At 40.7% G+C, this 26,787-nt stretch overlaps 1 protein-coding gene across 1 annotated transcript in view; it reads right to left on the reverse strand.

Annotated features, from left to right (window-relative positions):
• Positions 1-26,787, reverse strand: part of LOC117252758 (breakpoint cluster region protein) — a 36,787-nt gene that overhangs the window by 2,209 nt on the left and 7,791 nt on the right. Inside the window, exons 2-21 of the mRNA XM_033619887.2 lie at positions 18,712-18,893; positions 16,828-16,932; positions 15,362-15,547; positions 14,303-14,410; positions 14,020-14,080; positions 13,862-13,914; positions 13,628-13,768; positions 10,507-10,628; positions 9,986-10,151; positions 9,589-9,708; positions 9,317-9,392; positions 9,111-9,215; positions 8,935-9,009; positions 8,339-8,436; positions 7,979-8,110; positions 4,945-5,004; positions 2,162-2,271; positions 1,204-1,343; positions 899-1,033; positions 686-791 (exon numbers count right to left, since the gene is read on the reverse strand). Coding sequence (XP_033475778.2) covers positions 686-791; positions 899-1,033; positions 1,204-1,343; positions 2,162-2,271; positions 4,945-5,004; positions 7,979-8,110; positions 8,339-8,436; positions 8,935-9,009; positions 9,111-9,215; positions 9,317-9,392; positions 9,589-9,708; positions 9,986-10,151; positions 10,507-10,628; positions 13,628-13,768; positions 13,862-13,914; positions 14,020-14,080; positions 14,303-14,410; positions 15,362-15,547; positions 16,828-16,932; positions 18,712-18,893 — 2,281 coding nt within the window. The remainder of the gene's footprint in view (positions 1-685; positions 792-898; positions 1,034-1,203; positions 1,344-2,161; positions 2,272-4,944; positions 5,005-7,978; positions 8,111-8,338; positions 8,437-8,934; positions 9,010-9,110; positions 9,216-9,316; positions 9,393-9,588; positions 9,709-9,985; positions 10,152-10,506; positions 10,629-13,627; positions 13,769-13,861; positions 13,915-14,019; positions 14,081-14,302; positions 14,411-15,361; positions 15,548-16,827; positions 16,933-18,711; positions 18,894-26,787) is intronic.

Consider the following 26,787-nt stretch of genomic DNA (forward strand, 5'->3'; position numbering starts at 1 on the left):
TCTCCCAGCCGCAGAAAATGCACCACGTCTGGTGCGCTTTTTTGGTGTGGATAATTCGCATGACAGTATTTTTTCAAACTGTTTTTGTCATGAATGCTTTCACACAGAATGCAAATATTATGCAGCAAAAAAGCACCACAAATATTTGGGAATAAGGTCAATTTTTCTGTTAGAACTGTCACACATTTGCATCACTGCAGGTATGAATAGTTTTGAAATATTCACAAGCGAGTATTTTGCATTTCTGTGTCGTTTATACATCAGGCCCCCAGTGTGTAAAGGCCTTAAGTCGGGCTTTAGCAGTGTGTATTAAACTGAGCAAGTTTTAATTGTATTTCCAAGAAATCAAATTTTTCATCTATAACAGGAAGAATGTGTTATTTTACCCTTTAAAAGTTATAGTCCTGCTTTAATTGTTTTGTATTACTATTACAACCACAAATTACTAATTGGTTAGCAGTTACCCTTTACAACTGGGGCCACAATCATCATTCACCCTATAGATACAAAAAAGTTCCCAACCCAAACAGGATGTATTTATGTCATCTAAATGTCATATTTGTCTCACCTGTTGTCACTCTACAATTTTGACAAAAATACATAACTTTTTGGGTGGGTAACAGACATACACACTGACTAACAACTGATACACAATAGCTCAAATAATGTATTAATAGTAATTTACCTTTTAAGGTGGTCCAGCACGAAGAGGAAGGTCACCAGATTGGGCTCTGGTAGAGACAGCAACAGGTTGAGCATGCAGCTCTCTTTGGCCACACTGTCAGAGAGAGCTGTAAGGGAAAAGTACATATGAATATGCCAGTGTCACCACTCGCAATTGCACTCACGCCCTCTTAACCATCCAAAATTACGCAAAAATAAAAAAGTGGTGACTGACCGATGCCTCCTGCAAAGTTGGGGTACAACTCATCAGTGAAAAGAGGCTCTGGCAGCTCGCGGAAATACAGCTTCAGTGTTCCAGCAATGGCGTTTACGTCCATCTCCCTCATCATGACAGACACGTCCCTGTTGTCTGCAGGACAGATGAGACAACAGTCTTTAATATCAAAGCATATAAGCTGCACAGTGAGCTTCAAAAACACTTCTAAGCAGAGTCAGTCCTGCAGAGCTCTATTTTTAGGTTTGTCTTCATGTGAAGTATCTCTTTTTTCCAATTTTGATAAGAAATCTAACTGAACTCACTTGAGTCAAAGGCAGCCTTCAGTGCCTGGATGTCAGTTGCAACGCCAGACACTCTGTAGATTCCCACCTCGTCCATCCCTCGTCGCTCAATCTCCTCCACACACTGCCTCACAATGAGGGGAACCTTGGAGCGTTCCCGCCTGGTGAGAACAGGCACATAGAAACAAGTTTAAAGGTGTTACTTATCAAAAAGCACATCATATGAATGCTGTAAACACAAGGAACCGTGGCTAAAGTAAGTGCAGCCTGTACTAAGTCACCACAGGGGCACTGGAAATACAAGTGCCTCTGAAAAGACTTCCCATATGCCCTATATCCTCCTCTCGGAGGAGCTGGGCTGTGGCCAAATAGTCTTTTTTGTTTAGGATGTTTCCTAACTGAGTGAAATTACCCATAGGTATCTAAGTGGCAGCCATAATAAGAGCTGGAATTTTCTAAGTGCTAAGGAAAGGTGCCTCAGTGCTTCCTTTCTCATCTCCTTTAGCATAGGGTACACTGGACCATCTTTTACCAAAGGAAAGGAGATAACGCTGTCCCCTGCAACATTTAAAGCCACACACTATTCTGCCATTCATGAAAACAAACAATATGCCTATCATGCATACATCTATTTTCATACAATCATACTAATTAGGATTTATGTGGATAAATATGAGTAGACAGAAAAGGGACTGAAGGTTTTCCTAAATCCAAATTTTCCTTCACTTCTCTCCTTGACCTCCTCATGATGTATCAACTGAGGTTAAGGAAAAGTGTTTAGGAAAAGACAAAAGACATAATTCTTTGACTAATGTTTTCATTTTCATTCATTAACAAATCAAAATTCTGATACTAATACTAAATGAACAAAATATATAATATTGTAAAAAGGAGCACATATATGTTGACTCACTGAGTTGCTTAAAATACCAAAATTGGAGTATGGGCATAACACACACAAAACACATCGTCAACTCACTTAGTTACTACGTTGATCTTCACTCCAAAGACACCCGACTGTTTCCGTGAAGGCATTCGCTTCAGACTGAACTCTCTGCTGGTGAACTTCATCGAAAGCTTCACCTCAATCTGAAACAAACAAACAAACAAAAAAAAAAAAACAACTGTTATTTTGGACTACTAATTAAATCATATTAAATGCTAAAACAATGAAACACTAGCATAGAAGAGAAGAGTCAGCTAACTGACTAAGTTTTGTCAGTTTCATATCTGTAGCTATAAAAGATTGTGAGCATTAATAAGCAGTAGCTACTGGCCATTCCAGACCAATGAAGACTGTAATGGCAAAACTCCTGAGCGCATTTAACAAGCATGTGTTTAACTTTTCATTTGTAAGAGGAGGAATGTGTTATTTTGTGTTATTCCTCATTTCAAAGGTTACACAGTCTCACTTTAAAGGGCCAATGTGTAAAATGGGTTGAAAACAGTGACATCAGTGGTCAAATTCTAGATTGCAGGGCTCACTCGCTCACCCCTCCCGTCGGGTAAATGACGGCGGCCTCGTAGGGACAAAAAGCATTGCGCACGAGTTTTTCAGGAGTAGGTCTATCTAGCGATGAGGTGAATATTTATTTAGAAATCTAAACCATGTTACGATATTGTAATGAATCCCTCACGAGCAGGAGACCAGAGGAGCGTTCGGGAAAAAGGCCCGTTTATTTGAGCACTCCAAAAACTCCGGTAACACTCCAGAGGGTAAAAGACTCCGTCCCAAACTCTGACTCTACTGGCGTAACACACACACTTCATACACACATACTCGTTTACCATACCGAGTGGGCACTCCCTCCCTCTCTGCTCCACCAATCTCCAGCCCGCACACTGACTGACGCGTGGCCGGTAAACAGAGCTCAGCTGTTTATTTAGCCTAGCAATATCTCCGGACTATAGTAGCTGCAATGGACGACTTTGAACGCGATTTTGAAGAGTTTCTTGTAGCGGACACAGACCCAGAGCCATACCTGTTTGAGCCGGAGCATACAGATGAGAGCCGGAGCATACAGATGAGGAACTCCATGTGTTTGATGCTGAGCGGGCGAGAAGAGAGGCTGAATGCACAGAATGGGATTCGGTGCTACCATAGCTGGGGAGATATATCATCAGGAGGAAAAGCGCCGCAGAGAGTGCATCACAAGGAGTGAAGTTGCGTCTTCTTTTCCTCGCAGATTCGGGTTCATTCTCTCCTGTTGCGTGGTAAGTGTGGTCCATTCGCAAACTTTATAACTAAAAAAACTTTTCACTACTCTCTATCGATGAACTACTAACACTCTCTGCTGTTTCCTCCTCCTTCTTCCTTCCTTCCTTCTTCGTTGGTTCATTTATACACGCGAAACGCGTTCTCTGGCTGGCTGGATTGTCCGCTCGGTCTGCCGTACATACATGGCGGCGCAAGATGGCGACCTCTCTAAAGCAAGGCCCTTGCTATATATATATATAAAAAAAGCATAATTATAAGGCTACGAAAACCAAACGAATTTTATTTTATAGCGATTATACACTTATATAAACATATTAATGGACAGAATATTCAGATTCAGATTCAGATTGACAATAAACCATGCCAAATATTACACACTGGCCTTTTAATTCATTTATCTGTGTATTTCATGTTGTCAAACACCAGCGTTACAATCTGTACAGCAGAGGTGGGACCAAGTCATTGTTTTGCAAGTCACAAGTAAGTCCCAAGTCTTTGCACTCAAGTCAAAGTGGATCTGGGGAATTATGTGTTCACTTGCAGGGAATTGACAGTGTTCAAGTTAGTTGATCCAGGAAGTGAAGGGAAATGAGCTGATTCCTTGCACACTTTTAATATGACATACCTTTTATTTTTTGGGCTTGGGGAGGGTATCAATTATTTTCAAGTCAAAGTCATGAATCATTGATGTGAAAGTCCAAGTCGAGTTGCAAGATTTATTTGATTTAGTAAAGTCAAGTAAAAAGTCATAAAATTTGTGATGAGTCTGTCTCCAGTCCAAGTCATGTGACTGGAGTTCACACCTCTGCTATCCACTCATTACTGTTGGATGGAAGTTATCTGTTACATAAATCACTTTTATCAGCAACACTAAAGGTGGCTTCTGGTTTACAGCCTCCAAATGTGGAGGTTGCGGGGAAGATAAATTATAATATCAAGCTATCAAGTGTACATTTGTGCACCACTTGCAGTTGTTAAAAAGTATTTTTTATGATATTAAAAGCCTTGAGGCTGCTGAAAGCCCCCTTTCAGACATGCAAAACTTTTATTTTACTTGTCAAAACTGCTCAGCTGTACTCGACTATAAACCCATACACTTTAGAGACTGTTTAAAGCACAGTTTCAGATTTGTGAAACTTTTATTCTATTTATTTATGTGGGCTGGGTTCAATGCAGATAACGCAGTAAAACTGTCCTGTTTTTGTAGCCTCTGGAGTCTACGTGTTAATCCAGTCCAGGTTTGATGAGTCTATAATGATTTTCGATCAAAACCTTGTCTTAGATGGTCTGGATTCAGAAAAAGCAGTGAAATTGCAAGTAAAATAAAGATTATAAATATTTGAAAGTGGGGTTTGAGTAGCCTAAAAGCTCTTATGTGAATATCTTATACTTGTTAACAACTGCATGTGGTGCACAAATGAAGACTCAGCTTAATATCAGCATTTATCTTGCCTTTAATTTTCCTTTACCTCCAAAGTGGAAGCTGTGAACCGCAAGCTAACTTCAGCATTGCTTCTTTTGACTGGGTTGCTGAAAACACTTACCCCATTCATAGCAATGACTGTCCTCTGCCAGTCTTTGTTTTGCAATGTCTGAGGATCCAGCTGGAAAAAAGAGAATATTTTTATTCAAGTGTCACCTCATTTTTTTTTTTTTTTTGGTCTGCATTGGTCTTCATAGCTTAGCGCCACTAAAGGTCAGTGTCACCTCATTTTAAATAAATTTCGATTCAGATTCTCCTCAGAATTCAAACCAGGAAATATTGTGACAGGTATTCTAAGTAAGTTCTAAGTACTACCTGCTCAATGACTTCACTCAGTCTCACATAAACATAAACTCCATATGGCCAGGTAGTGTCAAGGATCTATTTTAGTCATCCAACTAATACCAAACTGCCAGGCTGTATTTACAGTGATCAGGCATGAGTAATGTGATAACATCATGTCCAGCAGCTAAGCACTGTGCCTGGCCAAGATGGCAGATGTTCGTTCACGCAAAGAAACCATCAAATCTCATTCAGATAATCCTTTGTTCAGTGAAAATCAATTTTCTTACATAATACTTTTAATCAAAAAGATAAAAAAGAAACACAGGCGGTACAACGCTGACTTATAAAACTTAGAAGGGATATATCCCCAAAATAAATACAACAAAGTGTGTAAGTTAAAAAGCGTTTTAAATACTGCATAAAATGACAGAAAGCAAAAACAAGTCCATACAGTAGGTCCTTGAGGCATCCTTTACAACAACATCAACATAGGTCCATCAACCGCTCTCTTTCCATATCTTTACCTTTGGTCTGAGGAGACTGCTACGGACTCTGTCCCACAAACGGGCCCCAGTACCCGGGGCTTTCCTCGTAGCTGTATCTCCCTCTTCCTCAAGACCACTGCTGGCCTGATCCGCATTCTCCTCCTCATTAGGATGAATCTCACTCATTCTTTCTGGCATGAGCCTTTCACAATACTAAAACTTAGTTTCACTGGTGACTGATGGCAAATAAACAAAGGAACCAGCAGTATTTTCTAAACCACGGCACTAACAAGAGCAGCAGGTTCTTCTTTCCTGAACAACCAGCCACTGATCACATGGCCTTGTAGAATCTTGATGATCTTCTTTGATACAATCCAGGTGAATCTTTACAAAACTTTCTGTCATCTTCACGTCTCGGCATTGTTGTACTCCAAATTCTTTCATTCCAGTCAGAAAAGGAACAAATCCACGCAGCCTTCTAACCACGCTTGCCTGTGTGTTGTTCTACTTCCCAGATGGATTTGGGGGATTAACTCCTGAGAATCCCCTCCTACCCTCATTACCAACGTGCTCACGCTTGCTGCTGTGAGGGCTGCTGCCTGGTAATCTGGCACCTCAGGTAGCCTAAATAGGATCCTCTCGGACCAATAATTGATTAGTGCTAGTGACCTTTCACACCACGCTCATCATCCCCCATATATGAAACAATATTAAATATTCACATCCATAATTTAACATTTATATGAACTGCTACCTTTCCCCAGAGGCTCGTCTTTCAATAACTGAGCAGCTCTTAAGGTCCAACTCTCACATCTCATTGTAACTAAAATATGTAACTTTGATCCAAACTTTCCAAAACGGAAAGGCAAAGAATTATTTTCAAAAAAATAACATTTATATTTCTACTTCTATATATCTTTTATATATACAACCATCTTATATATTTTTTATTTTTTATACTATTTATTATATTTATAATTCTTTTTTAATAGATTTATGATTGTTCTTTAATTGCTTTTTAAATGTGTTTTTCATGGTTGTCTTTTTTGCCTTTTATTGATTTTTATAATACTAATATAATACAAATTAGACAGACAGAGAGATAGACAGAGAGATAGACAGATAGACAGATAGATAGATAGATAGATAGATAGATTGATTGATTCATGTTTTGCAGTGTGTGCAAAGTGTTATACACCCTCAAAAGTCCTAAATAACTGAAACTAAATAACTTAAATGAAATACCAATTTGTGTGTCAATTGTGTCAAATTGTGATTTCTTACATCATATGCCCACTCAGTCATTTTGAAAGGTAAAACATTCTCCATACCATTTATGTAGACAGAAAGAAAGCAAGACGAAAGGCCAACATGACACCACAGGTCATGAAAGTGACTTAAATACCTGACCCTGCGGGATGTCCTATCTCCAGGCTGTTCACTCCTGAATAACATGGCCAAGTATCTGACTAAGACTCAACAGTGTTTTGACCCACCTGTCCAGCAGGGAAATCCCTTCACTGGCTGATCAAAGAGCGCTCTGTCTCTCTCCCTCCGTCATATTCTGGAGCAGTGCCAACAGCTACATTTGGTCAACCCAAAGACTAATCCGCCCTCTGTCACAACACCCTATCAGGGGTCAAGCAGTAGTGACACACTAGCAATCTGATGGCTAGCTTCTTTTTCAACAGCTAAGGGCCCCACAGGGCAGGATAAGCCAAAATAAAAGTCCTGTGGTCAGCAGTGCAAATAAGTTACCACTGTGGAGGTACTGAAATCAATATAAGGAGAAAGTTCAGTCCACATAGACAAGGATTATTTTTCCTATTAATGTCAGTGGAACTCTATAGATTGGCGGTCATAATGACTCTGTAAATATGGATTTTTAGCTACTTTTCAGATATGGTGCCACATTGGACACAGTATGATGTATATGCCATAAATATTTTGTATATTGTGTCTGAATGTGTCAAAAGTTGGCAGAAAGTGCTTAAAAGTCATTGTACTTTAAAGATTGTCAAAACTAACATAATCAGAACAAAAGAATACTTTGTACATCTGTTTCATAACAGGTGCGTAGGAGAGGGATGAGCAGAACTGGTTTCTGCCTGATAAAGGTCTTGTTACTGAAACATCGCAATAAATTTTATATTTTTGCAAGTTAGACAATGTGTGGGAGTTTGTCTCCGAGTTGGAAAACTCACATAGTTAAAATCATCCAAGTGTGATGACCCGTACCCATCTGGTCCTCCAAAGTACTTCCCTTAAACACAAGCAATTATTTGCTGAGGCATTTGACCCAGGTCTGCCCTAATTTGTTCGTACCTTTATTTGTCCTTTGGCCATGATCTTGTCTGTGATCTCTCCGTCCTCTTTGCTTTGCTTTGTTTTGTTGCAGCACTTCTCATAGCACAGTAGCCTCACAGTCTGAGAGCCCTCCAGTTCAATCTCAAACTCCTTGCATGGAAAAACAAAGGAGAGGCATGTAACTTGTGGTTTCAGCCAGGTGCACAACAATGTGCTTTAACTGCATTCATGGCCTTTTTCAAAACTGATACTTTAATTTAATACAGTTATATCTAGGATAAACATAGTTCTTTACTGCCTGTCTTAAAGACACACAGCAGTGGATACTGATGGTGGAGTTCACTCATTCACTTTCTCCTCTCTGACTTGCTTTCTCACCTCGTTCCAGTTGGGCTCTGTAGAGTCTCTGTACACACGTGTTTTGGCTTTGTTGACAAAGTAGCCAAAGGAATCCACCTCCAGGGAGCAGTAAAGGTCTATTAGGCACAAGCAGAGGTAGTTTTAATGGTTACATCAAAATGAAACTACAGATTCACATCAGGCTGAGACATGTCTGTACGATATACTGTATGAGGCCTGCAAGAAATCTCTCTCTGGTGTCGCTCTACAGTTCTACTGTTACTGTCTCAGTACATGAAGAAACAGCAAACAGGGGTGGACTCCACACTGGTTGAAACATGCAACTGACTACTGCCTGATTACCCTTTGTGACAGAGAGCACACAGTTGAGTTTGAGCAGGCAGTGATTTGAGAAACCAAAGACATTTGAGGCAGCTTGTACAAAGTGTTCCCCGCTAATCCCACTTGTTCTATTGCAGCTGCCCTCCCAGCTGACAGCCGCACAGAGAGAGATTGGGGGGGGGGTACAGCAGATGAGTCAGGGGCAACGCAGAGGATGATGTGACACCGCGTGCAACCTCTAGAATTATCAGTAAGATGATTCCTAATCAAAAACAAGAGAATAAGCTACTTACTTAAGCTCTGTTTCAGCCCTGATGCAGAGTGGACGATGACATTTAGGAAGCCGTACAAACCAGGAGATTCATCATCTGTGGAGGGCAGCATTCAGATTACGCAGATTAAGATAAAACTGTAGGTATACTAACATGCACTTTAAATCCTAAAAAGTCCAATACTTTTTGAACCGTACCTTCCTTATTCATGGTCATTGGAATCGTGTGAACAGTCTGGAGTTTCACACATGAGTTAGTGAGCATCTGCAGCTCCAGTGAGGTCAGAGAGAAGCTTTTAAAGCCTGCAGGACACAGTCAAGGTAAATGTATGTCACATAAAAATGAAATTACAACTGTTATGGTTTATACTGACTCAGTTATGGAAAGTGCAAGGAAAACTCACACTTCTTTTGCTGCTCACGAACGATCTCTCTCCATTCAGCACGTTCATAGTCAGAGGAAATGAGAAACGTAAAACCCTGGAAGAAATGAAGGGACAATATACTAGTTTTTATTGCACTCTCATGCTGTAATGTCCTGCTTGTGAACAGCAGAGGGCAGCAGAAACCAAATTAAGAAGTTGTTTATTTACAGTGCAAAAATATTCCCAATGATATTTTGCATTAATGTTTATATCGCCCTTGTTTTGGAACTTCCTAAGAAGCCCTGACTCACCTTGCCATTTCTGTTGGCCACTCTGAACGCCATATTGGGTGACATTAGAAGCAGCAGAGACTCTTGTTCTGATAACTTCTTCCTCAGTCGCTCGATCACTTTGGGTCCTTTGGTGGTTCTCTACAGATTAACAATGCCAGGGTTAACGTGATGCAGTGCAAGCTGTCTAGACAGTAGTTATTTTCAAATGTGCTAATCTTTAAGTTCCTCATTTTATTTAGCTTTTCCTTCAGTCTTTAGTACAAATGTGTTATTGTTGTGGTGTTTCTGCAGTGCAGTTCATTGAAATCACTATCAAACTATTAAACCATTAGATATATTCCGTTTTGTTTTCTAGTATTTTATTTTGGTGAGGTCCAACTTTCTGTAGGTGTGTTTACCATGTATGCACCCTCACCTTCTCTCTTTGGATCTCATTCTTGATCTGGGAGATTTTGATTTTCATGGCGTCAATCTCCTCATCCTGGACCAGAGGGATGGGGGTGGACTCACAGTCCTCAATGGTTTGGAAGGTCAGGTCAGCCAGTGGGATGTACCACTTACAGTCATACTGTTGCCCTTTTCTGTTGGAGGACAAGTTGAGTGTATGATGACACCATTTTTCTTCACTCAGTAGTTGTCATGTTGTCCTGATCTCTCAGCAGATTTTTTTTAGCAGTGTGAAACAAACAGTACGACTAGCCACAGGCTTGCAAAAAATTTAGGAAACTGATGGAGAAATTATAACCTTTATCTCCCACTGCAACCACTGGCTGGTCACAATGAAACTGTTCTCTTTTCAGCACAGCAGGATTTAACAAGTTTAATGTCTGTCTGGGCGGAGTGACTCTCACTCCCCGACAGGGAACTGAACTAGCTGTTCTTCCAGGTGACAAGCCTGCATCTCTAACCTTGGGCTGGACACCGACCCGGACTCACCCCGCAGCCTGTTTCTTTAGCTTGGTGCAGAGCAGCAGATCAGTGAAGAGGAAGACGTGACGGAGTTTCCTGGAACCTTCGACCAGCTCCACCATAAAGCGGTCCCTCAGCAGCTGACGGTTCTGCCAACAGGAAATGAGAAATCACGTCATTACGCTCAAAGTATATAACTGTTGTTTATTTCAAATACACCCCCAATAATGTTTTTCGAGAGTTTTAACTGATGAAACTGTGAGTGAGAATCTAAGTGCTTTCAGCCACTATTTTACTGCACCAAAAGCAAATACCTGCAATTCTAAGAACTGCTGAAAGCACATCATCTGATTTAAGTTTTACATTGATGCTGAGTTTTATTTTTTTAATTTGGGGTTCACAAACAATGATTTTGTGCTGATGTTTGTACATGCTTGTAATTACTGTACAGCCTGCGGTTTTGCAACTGCTGTCTGATGAATGCTACCAAACCTCATAGTGAAAGTAAACAAAATAACCAAAACAATAAATCACTTGCGATGTGACCAAAACAAGGCAGTGCGTGTATGCAGTGTGTTTCCTCAATTACCAGCAGGGAAACGACTGAAGTTATGATGCATGTGAGCATCCCTACATTAGCATTTAGCTCAATAAACTTTACAGAGCTGCAAGCATGAGTGTAGACTCTTATTCTTGTTCAGTTTTGTTATCAACCATTTAGCAATACTTTGCTCCTTTTTTTACATAATGGACATTTGTGACCCATAATCCTTGATGATCCATCCAGCCTGAGGCTAAAGGCGGATGACATGAGTTCTTCCTGCAGCAGCATGCATCTAAATTCTCTGTCTGCCTTTTGACCTCTGGGCTGAGGCTGTTCACAGTGACACTGCCCATGTGAGATTTTGCCATCCCACATCAACCACAGTTTGACAAAAACAAGGAAATCACTACAGCAGTTTTCCTATTTCTACTCCAGTTCAATGCTGTCTGCCTACAGGCCCTCAAACATGCTCAGTACTGTCCTGGTTTCAAAAAGAGGTGGCAGGGTGACATCCGCTTATTGTTTTGTGACACAAACACAACCACAAACAGTCAATAATCCAATGGAAAAACAAGAGTTGTAACTGCACAGTGCTCACACCCTCCTGGCGCTGGAATCTGCTTCTGTTTTTATTATGCGCCATAATGAGACGTTGAGAAGCGAGGCAGGCATAAGATGTGCAGCTAAACAAACTCATGGGTTTAAATGGTCATGGTAATTACAGGCGGCCACGGTGCAAAAACATCAACAATATACGTACAACAACAACCCGTATTTCACACTGATTGTCATGTACTGGCTTGTTATCTGTCAATCTCCTTGTGGGATTTCAGACTTCCTAGTCTATACACAGAAGAATGTTCCCAAGAACTTTCTTTGATTTAATAACCCGCCCTGGTGGGATGGGCCAGTTCCCAGAAAAAACAGAGGAAGTTCTCAGTCAGGTCGTCTGAATCGGAGGCCTGAGATGCGTGGTGTGTGGGGGACAGAGGGGTCAGGAAGCACGGGTAAGCCGGTACACACCCAGCAGAGAAGGCTGGTTAGACAGTGAAGTTGATAAGGAGTGGTGGAGGTCATTTCTGGGAAGCAGAGTTGACAACGCAGCAGGGAAGGATGGGAGTGAACGCGGAGGTAATCAACAGGTTTTCCTGGTTTATGACACGGAGACCTCTTACCTCCAGTGTTGGCGTAGCTTTGTCACAAGCTTCCTCTACGCTCCACTTCCCTCACAACTAAAGCAGACAGGCTGATATGAGTCAGCAACAATCTGACTCACACTTTGGTTTTATTGCAGCTTCCAGACACCTTGTGCTCAGAGCTTTTTACTGTTAGCAGACAAGATATGACAGAACACCGGGGGCGGATATGAGCCTGAATTTCATAATGCTGCTGCTTCAGTGAGAAAATCAAATGAGTCAAAGTCTTATAAAATACTGTACAGCATGATTATTTTTGGGACAAATGTAAACCTCAAGTCCATATAATCAAGTGTTCTGTCAATCAAGAACTTAAGTAACATACTGTCCCATAACATATAGCCCAATACCCATAATAAGTCTTAGCCACACTAGCTGCATGGCTTAATGGATGGTAATAACAGTTTGTTAGTCGGCCCAACACTTTGGTCAAGACTGAAATATCTCAGCATCTACTTGATGGATTGCCACATATTTCACAGACATTCATCTCCTGATGTTTTTTGTAGGCCAACCTGGAAGTTAACACCTCCCTGTTCCCTCGACAAACAGCCATGGGATTTTTCCATTGGATTTTGGATAAATGCAGAAAATAAGCTCTGTGGCAAACAAAAAATCATGAGACTTGAAGCGCACATACATACAGCTAACATTAGGCTATAAACGACTACACCATGGTTGCATGACTTCAGCATTGCCACCACAACAAGGTCGTAAAACTACATTCGGCGTGATGATGCTCTGTTTTCTCATTTAGCCACCTGTTAGCAACTACCTTTTGTAAGACACGTAAAAGTGTCAAAATTCACAATGTAGGTATTTACTGTCATAGTACAAAATGTGACAACCTCTTAAGTTTTTGTTAAACAAAAACCTTATTTCAAGCATCTCACCAAAAACCCATTAAATAACCCACTGACACCGAGACAAGGGAGCAGGCAGTGGTAAAATTCGAACTCATTCTCGGGTTTAGGAGTCATTCCTGGGCTACGCTGTTCTGGACAAATACAATACTGTGATGCCCAGGGAGTCAATATTATGGTGCCAAGCCTCATCGCTGTGCCACCACACCATTCAAACCACTGACTTTATACTTGGCAAAAGGGACTAGTGCTACACAAAGGGAACAAGCTGTACTTAATCTGTCCTTCTCCTCTACTCAAGCCCTTGGTGAATATTATGTACACAAACCTGGGCTACATTCCACTTAAAGGAAATGATGTAATTTATTTTGCTGGATAGCAAATCCAGTTTCATTAAGTTTCTGTCTCACTTATAAGAAGTCGTCAACTAATAATGCTGCTGGCAGTATGGAGGGGAAGTTGACCATTGTTAATTTATCTACCAAAGTAACAGAGTCATAAGTACAACCCTGAAATGATGAAGTGACTCAGCTTTCCACACTGACCTCTCCCTTCTTAACTGTCATGGATTGTCTACGCGGGGTGATCTCTTCATTTATACTGGACAGGAAGTTCTGAGAGATGCGCAGGGCATCCTGTAACAGTGGATGGTCTGGGTGGCTTGAGGGTGTGTGCTTCAGGAGGTCCTAGAATAGAAAAAAAAAAGACGACATCAATCCCCCAATCTCTTGATGCAGACAAGATGTTGCTCCAGATTTGAGTTAGACAGATCGACTTACATGGAGAACGAGTGTGCTGCGCGTCACTCTGTCCACAGGTTTGTAGAGAAGAGCTGTGGAGGAGGAGAAGTCAGCTCAACAGGCCCAGTCACAGCTTGACTACTTATAGCAATATTGATTAATGTGGAGGCTGGCCATTCATTTCACTCAGTACTCACTTTCCAGTGAATTTTTAGCCGAGTGGTCTTTGCAGTCCTTTGTGCTTTTGACCTTGAGATTCTGCCAGGGAGATGACACCAGAGGGAATGGTGAGAAGAAATACCCTCATTAAATCACTGCCCCACAGCGCAATTAAAACAATCATCTCTGCTACAAAGGGCTGTGTTGCTTTTACGCTGTGAGGACTGCTGAAAACTGCCCTGTCATCACTTGTCTCTGGCAGCTGTGCAACATCAAATACTTGCCTGCCGCAGTCCCGCTGTGCGTAGCGTGATTACATACCTCAGATATCTCTGCAAACTGGGCATTTGCCTGGCAGCATTTGTCCGCCGTCTCCACAGCAACCTTATAGTTATCCACAAAGGCCCGGTACACTCCAAGCTGGCTTGCCTAGAGGGCAAAAGTGAAGCACAGATTAGATTGATGCTTTAACAAAGAGAATAGATTTCACTAGTCTGTGATTGCTGCTGGGTTCTTTGCAGAGTCACTGTATACTGAGTTGGCATAACAGTACCACAGGAGGAATACATGCAACTGAATGTGATTCAATGTTTGCTCACGTGTCTATATATAAATCCATGTATCTATGAGCGCTTTTCATCTTTTTCATCCAGCAGCAAACACTGAGGTAGCTCTTATTCAGCGACCTCCTATAGAGGGTTTTGTTCTCCTTTACTGCCTGTAATGTGGTGAAGTGAGGCTTTTATCTGGCCGGGGGATGACTCCAGGCAGTCTACTCACATGTGCACTGCAAGATCCTCTGAGCATTACTAAAAGCCAAAGACTCCCACCTTTTCCCCCTGAAAGGCTCCCCTCTTTTAACTATCATTAATGATCAAGGCACGACATTTAAGGACTGCTATAATTAGTTTCTGAAAGTTACTGGCTAGATGGATGGTGGTCTGTTTGATCAAAAGCCAACATACAATTTGATGCTGTGAGGTTTCATGTTATTTGATCCTTGGTCTATCCAAAGGAGGGTTTAAATCAGCAGAGGGGATTGCCATACTTTACTTTGAGCGATGGTTACTACGCATTCATACTCCAGTTAAACAACTCTTCAAAGTGTTTCAAATCAAACAATCATCACAACATTTCACTCATATCAGCTCATTGGATACTTTGTATTCCACTGCTCCATTTCCTTGTTTCCTCCAATGGCATACATTTTCTTTTTGCTGTGTTCAAGTCAGGTCAAAATATGTGGAAAAACAGGTTTCTGAAACATTGTCGTAACTTGTTTTCCTCTCAAATTATATCTTGTAATAATTCAACCATAAAAGAAATCTGAGCTGAGGACTGACTTTAAGACTGAAGCTAACAAATATATCATCACCATACCAATTTTTGAAAGAGGTCGCCCACACACTGCTGATGGCCCCAGTCCTGGACTCGGGGCAGCAGAGCATCATAGAAGTCTTTGTGGATCTCATGAAGCTCTGGGACTTTGAAGAAGATGGTCTCAATCTGCTGGATGGTCAGCATCGGTTGGGAAGTTGTGGCTGCGGCCCTCAGAGGCTTCATGGGCTGGGAAAAAAATCACATAATCGCACAATGATATTGTCTTCTTTGTACTGTCTTTGGATTTTTCCACAAACACAACAAGGGTCAAAAAACACATATTTAGAGTATTGGAGATCTGCTAACAAGCTCAGTTGCATCAACCCATTAGCATATTACTTTGTTTTTAAAAAAGAGCAATATTTGTGTGTGCATGTGAAAAGCAGGCCTAAAAGTCAGCCTTAACTCTCACTGAGCAGCAGCCACTGTAAGCACAAGTGCCAATTACAGGATAATATTAAATCCTAAAATGTAGTGAAACACAATGTAGCACCAACAGAGAGTCTTGGCAACATTTGCTAACATTAATGTTAGCAAACACAAGACATTAAGTTGAGTAAGGGTGTGTTTTGTTATCATTTATGAATTAATCTTTTCATTTATAAGAGGAAGAATGTTATTAGTTCTTCTTCCAAAAATTAATTGAATAGTTTTACAAACTAACTCAGTAATGTCAGTCACACTGCAAATCTTGCCAACTTTGCTTACTTTAGCTAACGTTAGCTAACATAAGCTACATCTTACCATAATGACTGACGCTTTAGCCGCAAAACACCTTCGTGTATTGAAAGGAGCAAAGCCATTTTTTATCACTTATGAATTCAACTTATTGTAAGAGGAGGAATGTCTTACTTCTTCTTTCTTAAGTTAGTTTCACAAACAAACTCAGTAATATCAGTTACACTGCAATATCTATCAAAGGTTTGCTAATTTAGCTAACATTAGCTAACATAAGCTACATCTCACCAGACCAACACTGTAGCCACAAACCCATGTGTGTACTAAATTGAGCAAAGGTGTGTTTTAAAATTTATAAATTCAACTTTTAATTTGTAAGAGGAAACATGTTATTTTTTCTTGCAACAGTTGGATAGTTTACAAACTGACTTGGTAACGCCAATTACATGTGAATATTGAAAGTTTGCTAATTAAATAAGCACATGTTAGAAACCATAAAAGACTGTATACAAGACAAAGAAAGATTGTGCAAACGTGTAATGTATTGCTTATGAATTCAACGTTTCATTTGTAGGAGAGAGAATGTGTTATTTATTCTTTCAAATAGTTACAGTCATGCTTTAGAAAGGAATACATACAAAACACAAGCATTAAAAGTACAATATAATTAAAGATTGTAGCTGTGTCAACATTTTTGTTGTAGTGAACTAATGTCAGTCTTTTGTCCAAGGGTTGCAACAAACTCAATAAATTATTTTGTGTGCATGTGTGTTAAAAGTTATACATACTATCAGTAGGGCCTCCAGGTGGCTGAGATAAGTCTCCTCACTGGCCAGGATTCCTGAAAGAACCCATTTTCTCATCTCCAGCCCCTTCTCCTGATCCAACTCCACCTGATACAAATATGATGAGAGAGAAAACAACCATCAAACATGAAGAGAAGACATTCACCAACACAAAAGGCTCATGATGAAAACATGATACATAAACTGTAGATGGGTCTGATCTTCAATAAACCACCCCTGCACCTCTGCAAAACCCTGGCTGCTGATATTGTTGTTGTGGGATTAGGAGCAGACCAGATCTGATTAAAGTCTGTAGGAGTTTTACATTCCAAGAGGCCTGCACCAAGGACTCCTAGCATCTTAAGGAAGATGAATGTGTTTCTGGTCCAGGAGTTGTTATTCCAAACAGGTCAAAGCCATAAGTCATCCTGGTGTGGACACTGGAGTATTGAGAGGGGGTGTATCAAGCTCTGCCATTATATTAGCAAAAATGTTTTTGAAAAAGCTGTATGCTGATGGAGCCCCCCACACAATGATTTAGGCTTTGAAAATCACGTGTAGACATCAGAGGATAAGAATACCACAGACAGAACAGAAACAGAGCAGAGGGGGAGGAGAGCTGGGTTTCTTTTTAAACATCTGTTCGCCCATAGTAGCCTATGTTTGCTGACCATGTGTGGTGTTTGTCAGCAATGTCCTGCTTCAAACTGAATAGCACTTTGATCTGGGGTATTTATGATCAACTATATATTTCATTGTTAGCTTCTGGATGTTTCAGTGGATTGAATGCCTGGCTGAAGGGCACTGTAGTTTTCTAATGGGCACTTAACTGATTTTACACATGAAGTTCAGTTTACCCTGCATACAGAGCACTAATCAGCCTATGAGAAAAAGTTGTATAATGTCTTTTATAGCTCTGGAGGAACTGGTCAAATTCTGAGAAAATAGCCCTGATGATGTCATCTTGGTTATCTCAGACTGGGGTTGGAGGCTACAAATTTATTGGTCTGTATTACAAACTGCGTCCGTGGTGTTTGAATGTCGAGGTCATTTATCAAGCAGGGAGGGTCTAACAACAGATGCTATCAATATGCATTGTTGGAAACGTAGAAACATTAAATGGCTCCTATTGGCTCAAGTGGGGTCTCAATCCAAAGGCCAGGAGTGCGCCTTCATCAAGACAGCTGCCATCCAGTTTGTGTACTGGCAGAACGGGAGATATTGTAGATAATATGTGGAGAAATATGACCATTTGAAACAATGCAAAAGCAATCCATGGATATCTATGGATGTAACAACGTGTCTGGTCTAAATATTTTGCTGGATTTAGATCATGTGGACTATTGCCAGTGTGAGAAATGAAATGGGAGCAGTGTAAACTGTGATTCTGTCTGGATAATGTGGATCTTTTTATTAGCCATATTATCGATGATATTAACACTTTATAGGTAAGTTAGAACTGTTTATTTGTTTGTTTTTTTGTCTGACAGACCAGCTGTGGTGGCTATATCTTGAAATGGTTAGCATTAATGGCACCACGAGGGGCATAGCTTTCGAATCATATGTTGTATAAGTAAACAAATGATCTGCAATTGTTTTGAGGAAGAATGTTGGTGTTGATTTGGTACTTTACCACCAACATTCAGACAGTAGAGGAAGCAATGCCAGCAACTGTAATGGCACCTTTTTATCACAGGATGTGAAGCCAAAGATAAAAGTGTTGGATGGTGTGTGGAGAGAGGACAATGAAGGACAATGCAGTAGCCAGGGAACAACAGTAGATCAGCCAGAGAAAGATGAAGCAGAGAGCAGCAGCAGCAGCACTACAAGCCAGGAGACACTGTAACGTGTCAGACAAGTTGCTGGGAGTTGACCCAATAACATTACCGACAGTGTGGACTCCAGAGAGCCAGAGGACTGGGTGTCTCGGCTGCTCCGGCTCTTGGAGCGGAGTCGCGGTGAGTAGGACGGGGATCCACTGAAAGATAGAGGGTCGTGTCGAGGCTGGTGATCCTCCGAGTGCGCCAGGTCATAGACATATGATGGATGGGTCTCATTGTAGGGAGCCTCTGTGAGAGACAAAGGACAATAGTCACATGGTGTTTCATTAAACTGTTAAGCTGTGCAGTAAACACAGAGAAGCATTATGGGAAATACAGCAAGCTGAAACATATTTTTCTGTTGGTACTCTCATATCTGGTCAATGGAGATGAAAGTGGATGGGTCTAACAAAGCTATTTAGGAACTGACTGAAATACACTGAAATTCATAGCTGATACCTTCATCATTTCAGATAATATTGTATTTACATGCCATATACTTAAATAAATGTGTGTTTTATCAAATTATCACTGCCTAATTACACATAATATTCTCGAATTGAAGTACTAGTTGGTGTCCAGTGCACCAGAGGGCTCTTGAAGGCGACTGTGTACATGTACAAGCCACTGAGAATACATCCACACTAATACGTTTCTGTTTTAAAACACATTCTTTGCTACGTTGACACCTAGCATGCACACTACTTTGGCATTTTGGATCCTCTAAAACAGAGACCTGTGAAAACGATGCTGACCCCATTTTAGTTTGAAAACTCCAGGGTTGCATTTTAGTCAGGATGGGTGAAAACGAAGATTTTTGGAAACAATGACACAGACACCCACCCAATTTGCTTCTCAATTGGGTCTCCTCATTCACAGCGTGTAAAGCCAAAACATTATAGCTAAGTCTACATACCTTTTTGTGATTTTCCCATTGTCATGGCTTCCTCTGCAGATGGATAATGGTCTAGGCCATATGACGCCATATTTGTTTTTGCAATGACTCCCAATCTTTTTCTTTCACCTTGACTGCTTTAGATTCATGTTACTATCAGTATCAGTTCCATGTCTTTGTTGGTTCAAACAAAGAAATCTCTGGTCTTATTTTTCGCCATCTCTAAAGTATTATCTGTCACTAAGCAACCAACGGCATAGTAGACAATCTGCTTCCTGTTTACATACTGTAGACACATGCATGTCCAGTGTACCTGGGTGTGATATGCATTTTCAGGCGCGTTAGTATGAAAAGGGATTAGTTCTGAAACTGTGCTAAAACCGAGATTGTTTTTCTTCTAAAAGGTTGTTTTAACATATTAGAGTGGAAGGAATGAGGGGTAACTGGGGGCCCACAGTTCATTTCTGCCCCAGGGGCTTCCAGTGTATTAGTCCGGTTATGACTGAATTTCATTTAATTGTAGATTATTTCTGTTTTTATTTTGTAGGCTCCCTGTATATAAAGCCCAAAAATAAAATAATTCTCAAACTGAAAAAAAAAACACTTAGCAGCGTGCTGTCTTTTCCTGCCATTTGTCTTTATATCAAATCCTCTTTTTAACCTTCATAAATAAACCTGTGACCTAAACAAATCTACCACACAGCCTGTGCCAGCCAGCGAGGGCTCGTGCCAGGCAAGTGGATAAGCCTGGGAAACTGCAGGGGCAACACACGGGCTCCGCTCATGCCAGCTCTATTGTACAGTGTGTCTCCTTCAGGTTCAGAGAGAATGTGAAAAGCATTGCTCTAACGTGGTATAATATTCGCTTTGTATGTCTTCTAATCAAAGAGGTCTCAAAGCTCAGGAAGCAAACAGTTCTTCCAGAAAATAAGAAGCAGAGAAGACGTTCATTCTGGGACTAGAAATCCACGTTTTATACCATGCTGATAGAGAGGATGTGTCAGAAACAAGTGTAACCAGTCGGAAATACATGTTGTGCTTGTCATCCCTGTGATTTCAGACTTTTTAGGACACCCTGAAGATGAAGATCAACAGGCTTTGTATCTTGTAATTACTGTCATCCACCCCTGACTCACCCGCACTTATCATCATTATCCTCATTATCATCGTCAAGGATGTGGCAGATGCAGCAACCGAATCTCCGACAGCCGCAATAAAAAATAAGCCAGACATGTCTAGCAATGCGCAGTAAGGTATGTTAACAAGAGGCTACAAAACGGGTTCACCTCGGCTTGAAAACAGGAAAGAGAGGATTCCGGAAACCGGGGGAGGATAAAGCCGAGTCACCCTGGAGAGGCCTGGAAAGACAGGCAGGCTGAAAGGATGACATCTATAGAGGAGGCTGTGACAAAGGACTCAAACAAACACACTGGGCTCAGCAGAGAGGCAGAGAGATGTACTGACTGCTTGGGGAAGGGACTAGTGCAAGCCAAACAGCTTCAGAGCACAGGGGAAGTCCATGTGAAAGGCCACTCTGTGTTCCAGTGAGATTATACATCAGCCCTGGCACTGGATGAATAACACATCCTCTCTCGGGCAGCAGGCTTGGACCCACAAAATATCTGCTTCCAGGAAAAAGAAATGGTCACAGCTTGAAAAAAAAAAACAAACCAAAAAAAAAAACACTACAAGACCAGGATAAATTAAAAGAAGGATGTACAAATGTGTTCTTAGGTCTATAATATGGAACCATTTGTGTCTTTAATAGGGATATTTGTAAAAGCAGTGGGCTCATTGGGCTGCACTAAGTGTGAGAAAGTGGACATGACAATAGATTCTCAGTGAGCACCGATCGTAGCGATCACAAGGACCGCTACTGAGGAAGTGTCCCGGCAGGTCTGTCCGGAAAATTTAGCAATTCATCTGCTTCAGAGCGGAAACAGGCTTTCTGCACAAGGTCATCTTTTCACAAACAGCTCCCTCTCCCACTCCTGACACACACGTTCAGCTATTGATCACGGCTATCATATTTACACTCCATACTTTAGCCTCCACATTTCAGATACAAAACATTTTTTACTTTGTCCAGTAAATCATTTCAACTCAAAATGCAAGTCTATTCTTAGGTACTAATTCTTCTTCTCGATTTTTCTCCACCATGCATGTTTCTGTGTCGCCTGTCTTCATGTCCTTTGTTTGTCCTGATTGTGAAACCTTTTTAACAAGAGCTGAACAAATAAACTAAAGTACAGTCTACTCTTTCAAACTTCCTGCAAAACCCATGTATAGTTACTTATATGGTACTGATCTGGGAATTTGTGCCGGCAAAAACTATAAATAACACAAATGCTACAAAAAATACATGAAAGCTGAGGTATAAAAAATAAGATATTTTTAATAATATATTTTTTTAATCTATCATATACCAGTGATACTCAAGTTATGGCCCATACTGAGTCTTTAAAGCAGTCAAATTTGAAGAAGATTTTTTCTTAAACAATTCAGCCTTACAAAAACCCAACATGTGTAATATGCTTGTATAATGTAAACTCCTGTTCATATAATTAAATCCCCTATATCCCAAGAAATATTACAGAGAACATCACTTTAGTGTCCTGGATTGTAGCTGCAGCCTTGTAAACAGATTGAACTTCAATCAAAAAAGTATTTTTAAATAATGGCACTGTACCATAATGTTTTGGTACTTATTGACCAGCACATACGTTGATACAGATATATCTGTCATAAACTGGATTTGGCTAATATTATTGGCTCGACTAATGTATCAGGCCTCATTATTTAGTCAGTCCTCTATTGGAGTGGAAATAATGCCTCATAACACAATGTTGATACAAGAGGCTACATATCAGAAGTCATAAAGAGACAATCTTGTTTTCTTGTTTCCACTCTGCAGTAACTGATAAGTGATCATTTTACAAAATACAAAGTATTACACAGAAGCAATCCTTTCAGTTCTACAGTATGTCCTCCCTGTCCCATACCCAACTAGCTGCAGCTTAAAATGGTTTCAACTGTGCAATAGAGCTGTAATAAATACAATCTAATGACATTACATAAGACTGTTGAGCCCAACAGCTGTGGTTGTGAGCTGCTGTGGATCAGAGAGAAGCTGATTTTGTTTGGACTTGTCTCCGAACTTGGTAATTCTATGTTTTTCAAGAATTTAATTTGACTGTATTCGCACAATCCATGGTTTTATACATGTCAGATTACTGCAAATCATCTGAAAAAAGCATGATTATGGCTGGAATCGCCTTTTAATACACAATACAGTGTCTTTGCTTTACCACACTAAACACACCGACTAAAAATAGAACTCAAGGGATATATAAGGACTCAGCCAAACAACTGGCTCCTAACTTTCCAGTCCCATTCTGGACATTCATCAATCATCATGAATCACTTTTCCTTCCTCCAGCATGCAACTATAAGCCATGTTCACAAGGCCCAAACAGCAGGTCATGCTGGGGACATGTTGGATGTCCTATTGATGACAAAGCAAAGACACATTCAAAGCCCTAATCCTAATCCATAGAGATGAACTACGATAAACAGGCAGAGAGGGAGTGACAGATGTGCAGCTGAGACAGTATCACAACATCAGAGATTCACCATCACAAAAATAATCATGAGGTCTTATTTCACTACACGAGACTGACGCACAGTATCAAAAGAAGAGTGAACTCTCCCGTGGGACGCTTTTATGAATATTTCTGTTTTTGTGTTTGGACACAAAAGCACTGCCTTTTCACTTCACAGCAGGACATTTGAATATGGGAAGAATGAGTTTGCTATTGGATCTGAAATAAACCACTTCTACCAGTGGAAAGTTTCAATCAGAGAAACAGGCTTTGGATCTAACTCGTTCAATCAAAACCTCCATTTAACTTTTCTGTTAAATAAAATAAAACATCAATTCTATTTGACTGATGGGAATAAATTCAGACAGCAATTCCCAAAAATAAAAATAAAAAAACAAAGAGGTCTATTGACTCGTCCCAGAAAGAGCTGGAACTAGAATAGTAGCACCAATAATTTCCCATTTCACAAATAGGAAGAGACACAGTGCTGCCCAGCCTGGCACATTGACTGATCACTGATCAGTGTGTTGAAATAGCTCAATGGGGACAAACTCCTGTGTGTAATGCTCTCACAAAGGGAGAGAATCAGAGCCCACTTATTGTTCCCCACTGTGAACATATTGACATCCACACAAAGATCAGTCATCTGATGGACAGAATTTAGATTGCAAGCTCCCAGAAATAAACACCAAATAGCAAATGTGTTGATCGATCCAGCACAGAAACTGCTGGAACTGAGATTTAAACATCTATAATTCCCGACAAAGCAACAAAAAGGTACAATAAAGGACAGCCTTTCTGTCGCCTCTCTAATGGTCTTATAGATCTGGAGAGAAAGGTTGCACATTTGGAAAAAAGCAGCAGAAGATGCCAATGTGAGATGTTGTTAAAAGCTTAGCACCACTCTATGGCTCCAGCAAATGGATTCTCCTGCGGACTGTGTGGTCACTGGGGAAACAGCGGTGGCAGGGAGAGCAAATAGAGGGGAACTGGTTAAAGGGTGACAGCTTTTCAGACACTGGACATAGTGACCCCAGCCAGTGGCCCTTGTAGTTTTCCTCACTTCATGAAAAGTGGAAAACCTTGATAGATTTATCTGTAACGCACTTCACAGTGAATCTTTGATGACATTTATTTCTCCACTCCAGACTACAAAGAGTCAACCTGAAACCCACCACTGCTGAGGGGAGGCTCTCTGTCCGTCACTGATCTGCACGGAGGCACTCAAATCCTTTCATCAGCACATCCTTTTTAAATTTATGTTATGGAGCCGCTGTGTTAATGGGGTATTCCAGGAAATTTTAAACTTCCATGAAGCTGAATGGCTTGTAAGGGGCAGATTAAAACTAAACAAATAAATAAAAATCAACGTGGCAGAGGCTAGGATATCTTGTGCCAACCTCCATATTGCTTTTTGAAGCAGGCTTTCTGTTAAGAGATGAATCTATAGCTATGTTAGCAGCTGTACTTAGGCACAGCAGTGCTTTGAGCTAAATGATGCTAATGTCAGGATGTGGACATGCTCACAATGGCAGTGCCAACATGCTGATGTTTGGGAGATATGTTTAACATGTTCACCATCTTAGTTTAGCACGCTAGGATGCTAACATTTGCTTATTAGCACTAAACACAAAGCACAGCTGAGGCTGATGGGAATGTCATTAGATTTGGTCACAAACCAAAGGTTGAGACTAATTAACTTTTTGACCTGATGATGGTGCTAGATGAAAAGTTACTATGACTTATCCTGAGAGAGGACATGAGTGTGTGCACCAAATTCCATGGCAGTCAATCGAATAGTTGTTGAGACATTTCACTCAATATCGAAAACGTGAACCTCAAGGTGGGATAAGAAGAAAAGGATGAGGAGGAATACCAAAGTCAGTAGGATTCATCCTCGGGGGACCATGTATGACTGTACAAAATGTCATGGCGATTCAATGGACTGTATAAAAATAATCGACGTAGCCACTGTGCCATCACCCATTGGTTTGTTGACTCTCATTTTGAAGCTTCTAGGCATTTTGGCTGTCGCCATCTTGGATTTGTGGAGCCAGAAGTAACCATATTTGGACAAGAGGGTAGAGATAACCCTAACACTAGCTTGGTTAGCTAAGTGCAATTACAGCTATGGTTATCTGTGATAATGCTAATGCTAATTTTTACCAGCAAAAAAATAGGCTTAAAACCACTGAAACAACATGAACTCACCTGAAAAACTGAATATGTGACTCAGTACAACCAAACGCTGAATAACACATTTTTAGTAGACCAAAATTAACTTTTATGAACTGAAATCAAGCAGAACTAGCAACAGCTATGGCTATGTCTACACTAATACCTAATCATAGCTGTCGCGGTTGTTGCAACTTGTCAACTGCAACCACCTGTCACTCAAAGTGGTCACGCCCTTAATTATACATAACTTCAAGCCTCAACAACATCTAAAATGAGTGAATTATATAAAAATTCTAATTCACCACCTGTACAGTTGTCATGAAAAGGGAAATTAGCCATAGAGACCAAAACCGTTTTTTGTACGATGTTATAAACATGTTTATTTTTGTTGTAAAGTCGGACATTTCAACAAGAGCGCCTGAAGGAATTGACTCGCTCTTGGAGCCAGCCTCAAGTGGCCATTAGGGGAAGTGCAGTTTCTGGTACTTCCACGTTGGCTTCAATTTTAGCCCCAAAGGCTGCTGCTTGGGCAATTCATGCAGGTTGTTGGTGAGAAATTTCAGTCTGGACCAAAGTGATGGACAACCCAACCCAAATCCTAGATTAATCACATGATGGCACTTGACTAATTTTCTCAGACTTGACAAAACTCCTACTCCAGAGGTGCAGAACACATTAAACAAGTGTATTCACAGGCTGTGTAGTACTCCCTGTGATGGTTTATTGACTTTGACGTGTAAAATTGGCGTAGCTTCAGTTTAACCTCAATCTGTAACTGGGGCATCTGTTATGGCAAATGCAGACATCGCGTGTGTGTTCTGGCAAACTATGAAAATGTAAACCAACACATCATCATCACATTTCAGCCCATGTGAAGTGTCTGCTGCATTGAGAGACCTTCAAACCACAGGGCTGGTGGAGGCAGCAAGGCCCACCAGCACTCTCCTCTGATCTGTTGTGGGGCAGCCTAAAATTAGTGCCAGTCATTGAGCAGTGTAGGTCAGAGCTGGGCCGCCCAGCCCAGCACACCTACTAATCAGCATGTATTGAAATAGCTCAGGGTGGTCAGACTGCTGCTTATAATGTGCTGCATAACAGAGAGAATCAAAGCCCAATAATTGTTCCAGTCTGTGAAAATAAACAGACAATTAAACACATGCATGCATTAGCTATATACAGAAGGGAGTAACAGCATATTTATTATGGTAAAGTAGCTATTTACTTCTATTTAGTTATTTTATTAAGGGAATTGTTCTGATTTCAGTTGTTTTAAAAAGCCCATAATTCATACTGGAGCCTGTCCAGTCTTCAGGCTCATCTAGCCTTAAGTTTGTTTTTCACGTTTGTTTTTTTAGTGAACACAACTGCTGAGATTGCTTATCATTGGCAAATGATGAACACGAACATTTAAAAATTTAATCAGCCACAAAAATCACAGTGACCTCCAGGTATGATCAAATATTCATTT

Source organism: Epinephelus lanceolatus, chromosome 9 (genome assembly GCF_041903045.1).
Source record: "Epinephelus lanceolatus isolate andai-2023 chromosome 9, ASM4190304v1, whole genome shotgun sequence".
NCBI lineage: Eukaryota > Metazoa > Chordata > Actinopteri > Perciformes > Serranidae > Epinephelus > Epinephelus lanceolatus.